This window comes from Microtus ochrogaster, chromosome 2 (genome assembly GCF_000317375.1).
Source record: "Microtus ochrogaster isolate Prairie Vole_2 chromosome 2, MicOch1.0, whole genome shotgun sequence".
In the NCBI taxonomy this organism is placed as follows: domain Eukaryota; kingdom Metazoa; phylum Chordata; class Mammalia; order Rodentia; family Cricetidae; genus Microtus; species Microtus ochrogaster.
The window spans coordinates 16,035,707-16,039,729 of record NC_022010.1 but is presented as its reverse complement, the minus strand read 5'-3'; the positions used below and the strand labels follow the sequence as shown (position 1 = coordinate 16,039,729).

The following is a 4,023-nucleotide window of genomic DNA, read 5'->3' as shown; positions in this document are numbered from 1 at the left end:
AGCTTTGGTGCCTGTCCTGGAACTATCTCTTGTAGACCAGGCTGGCCTCGAACTCCCAGAGATCCGCCTGCCTCTGCCTCCTGAGTGCTGGGATTAAAGACGTGCGCCACCACCGCCCGGCCGATGGCGTGGTATTTAAGAGCACTAGTTACTTTCCCAGAGGACCTGAATTCAATTTACAGCACCTACATAACAGTTCACAAGCACTGGTAACTCCAGTTCCAGGGGAGCCACCACCTTCTGATTTCCATGGGCATGTGGTGAATGGACATGCATACATGCAGGCAAAACATTCATACACATAAAATAAAGAGCATTTACTGCTATGTTCTTCCAGAGGATCAAGTCAGCTCCCAAAACCCACACAACAGCTTACAACCACCTGTAACTCCAGCTCCAAGAGACCCAACACCCTCCTCTTGTCTCCATGGGTACCCACACTCATACACACACACTCACACACACACACACACACACACACACACACACACACACACACACACACAAATATGGAATGTTTAAAGGAGGGAGAGACTTCAGAGCAGTCCCACAGAAACTGACTTGACAGTTTAGGATGAGCTTGTGTGCTGGGGACATCAGCTGGCCAGTCACCTTCTGCTCCCCTTACCCAGAAACTTACTTGAACTCCCTCTCAATGGCATGGGCAGAAGGAAGGAGGGTCCCTGGGGGTTTCTTCCTCAGAACCAGCTGACGATCAGCCAGCCTGATGTAATATGTTGGATTTGACTGTCCATGATCAAACTGCAGGAGCTCCATGGGGCCTACAGGTTTGACAATACAGAACACTCAGAAGGGAGCCAGAACCCAGATCCTAACCAATGGGAATCCCTTCTCCCAATGCAGCGTGCCTCTGGGAGGTATGATTTCCTCCTGTATGGTTCCCAGCAAGAGACACTACTCTCCCCCTCCCAGAAACAACAACTGAGCCCAGGCTTAAACACTCAGAACCACATGCTTTTACAGTACAGCAAAGGCCACTTCCTTTAACACAATGGTCACCTCTTCTCTCCATATGGGTGTATAGCTTGTTGCCAACTCCTGCCTGGTGAAAACATGTCCTTGGGTTCTGTTTATCAATCCTAGCTGTCATGGCCACACATCTGGCCCCACAGAATGTCCTATGCCTGAGATCAAAAGTGCTCTTGTATGTCCCTCATGCATGCTCTTCCAAACCATGTCTGACACTGACATGACAGCTGACAGGAGTCATGTGACACCAAAGCTGCCTACAGGACACACACTTTCCCAGTCTGGAGGCTAAGGACACACACTTTCCCAGTCTGGAGGCTATGTTCTGCAGCTCTTTTACAGGCTCCTGGAAGAGGCAGACCTCAAAAACTCTCCACTTCATAGTAAGATTTGTTCTGCTTGGCAGGAGAGTGAGCAGACATGGGAGTTGGCCATTGGCTAGTATGGTCTCGAGAGGCCTTCGGTTCTGGGAGTGTGCTGCCAGGAAACCCAGGCTAGAAAACAGCATGCTGTGAAGCTATAAATAAGAGCTTTTGAGAGGACCAAGTTGGGGGAAGGACTCACCAGGAAAGTTTCAAAAGCTCTGGGATGCCTTCCTTCAGAGGGTAAAACAGAGAGCGAGAGGAGCTGGGAAGAGGAGTCGCCTTGCCACGTTTTAAATAATGCAGGCTTTTCCTTTTTTTGGTGGTGCTGGGAACAAAACTAGGACCTCACCTATGCTAGGCAAGTGTTCTACCACTGAGCTAGATTCCCAGTCTCTTGTAGATCAGGCTGGTCTCGAACTCACAGAGATCCGCCTGCCTCTGCCTCCCAAGTGCTGGGATTAAAGGCGTGCACCACCACCGCCCTAGATTCCCAGTCTCTAAAATCATAAAATATACAGTCACCATCTCAAAACAGACTATTGTCTAAAAAGTCAGACTCGCTCACTGAACACAATGCATCTCCAAGCTCCGTCCTCCTCAGTGGCTAGTCTGAGGCAAAGCCAGCCCCACCAGACTCAGAGATGGAGGCCTGTGGTGAGGGGACACTCAGAAGAGCACTGCATAGTCCATCAGGGTGGGGCAGTGACAACCACACTGTGTGGAGAGAGTTCCCTAACAGGAAAGCCACCCTACCAGTGCCATGGGTCCCCAGCAAGCCCTTCAGGTACTTCTCCAAGGCATCCACTGGAATCTCCATGGTCTTCCTCACAGGACGAGTGTTGGGAATACCCCCAGACAACGGGAGACCCACAAGAGCTTCCAACTCCTTCACTGCTGCCTCAGGTTGGCCAACCTGGTTTCAGGAAAAATCATAACTTGTGCATATCAATCAGCCTGGGCCTCAGTCTGCCTGTCTCCAAGAGGACCACCCCTTAGAGAGCAGTGGTTCTCAACCTTCCTAATGCTGTGACCCTCATTACCTCATGTTGTGGTGACCCCAACCATAAAATTTTCATTGCTGCTTCATAACTGTAATTCTGCTACTGTTATGAATCATAATGTAAATATCTAATACGCAACCCTTCAGGAATGGTCATTCGAGCCCCCCAAGGGGGTTGTGACTCACAGGTTGAGAACCACTGTCTTAGAGGGAAATGCCCAGAAGTCAGTTCTCAGACAATGGCCTCTGGAGCCTTTGCTCAGCTCAGAGGAAGCAAAATGAGTTTTCTCTTGCATCTAATGCCGAGCCTTGCCTTCACAGGAGAGTACCATCCACAGGTTCTCAAGAGGTCAGGATGGTGACACACCCTACAATCTGGAAAGCTACACTAGCAGGATCTGGAGTTCAAGGCTGGCCTGGGATACAAAAAGACTATCTAAATCAAAAGGACAAACACAAAAGCCCGTATCATACTTGTAGAGAGGGCCGAAGGCTGGGCTGGAGCGGAGGCTGTCTCTGTGGCCTGTGAGTTCAACAGTGATAACTCAGATGAACTAAACTGGCTGGGAGCCCCCACGCACATGGCTTCCATACCTCACAGCTGTGACCTAAAGTGACCCTTGTGGCTGTGGCTCCATCTAGAGGAGCACTGCTCAGCCAGTCTGCCAGTCAAAGGACACTTTCCTCACACTGCCTACCTCCCACACTGCGGTCATGAGCAGCTAGTTACAGACTTCATAGTTAGAGCTTGAAGACTGTTTGAAGAGAGTCACCAAGGAAGGCTGCGGGAACAAACAGGAAAAGATCACAGGGCCATGCTTGTGCTGACTAATCCAGACACATCAGGTTACCTTAATGGTGTGAATGCCCAGGCTGGCAGCTGCTTTTAGATTTTGTCCCAGGTCATCAAGGAAGATGGCCTCTGAGGGCTGCAGGCCCAGCCGCTGCAGGCACAGCTGGTATATCCTGGGGTCTGGCTTACAGATGCCTTCCAGGCAGGACTCCACCACCTGAGGGAGAGAGGAGTGGCCTAGAGGTGCAGCTTCCGCAAGCTCACTGGCACTGGTTTGAAGGAAAGAAGATGGCGCAGGGTTGTTTACTATAGCAGGAAGGGTTGTTACGTAATGATGTTGCCTTCTTAAAGTGAGGGACTGGAAAACCCGGGGACACAACCTAGGGGTCACACTCAGTGCCAGCCCCAAGGAAAGGAGCCATGAACCTCATAAACGCCCATCATGCTGTAAGAAAGGCAGGAAGGACTCAGGTTCTCAGGCTCTATGGCAAGCACCTTTACCCACAGAGCCATCTCACAGACAGCAGTGAGGAATTAAGGGATGGCTCCAGTCTGGAAGTCAGCATCAGACAGGAGGTGGAGAGAGAGTCAGAATCCACACGACATGTGAGGGATGATGGCATGGAAGCGCAGGTAAGGGTTTCGATGTGGGATGTCTCCACCTCATCAGTACTTGGCTGTGAGCATTGCAAGAGCCCTGTTTTGCTAGATAAGGTCATGAATGCCTTTAGTCTCAGCACTTGGAAGGCAGAGGCAGGAAGATCTGTGTGAGTTGCTGCCTGGTCTCTATGTCAGGACCCTGTTTCTTCTTTTTTTGTTTCTTCTTCTTCTTCTTCTTCTTCTTCTTCTTCTTCTTCTTCTTCTTCTTCTTCTTC

General features: G+C 50.3%; 1 protein-coding gene across 1 annotated transcript in view; it reads right to left on the bottom strand.

Annotated features, from left to right (window-relative positions):
• The window catches only part of Acad10 (acyl-CoA dehydrogenase family member 10), a 40,009-nt gene that overhangs the window by 21,895 nt on the left and 14,091 nt on the right, over positions 1-4,023 (bottom strand). Inside the window, exons 5-7 of the mRNA XM_005344469.2 lie at positions 3,207-3,365; positions 2,109-2,268; positions 641-782 (exon numbers count right to left, since the gene is read on the bottom strand). Of these exons, the coding sequence (XP_005344526.1) occupies positions 641-782; positions 2,109-2,268; positions 3,207-3,365 (461 nt within the window). The remainder of the gene's footprint in view (positions 1-640; positions 783-2,108; positions 2,269-3,206; positions 3,366-4,023) is intronic.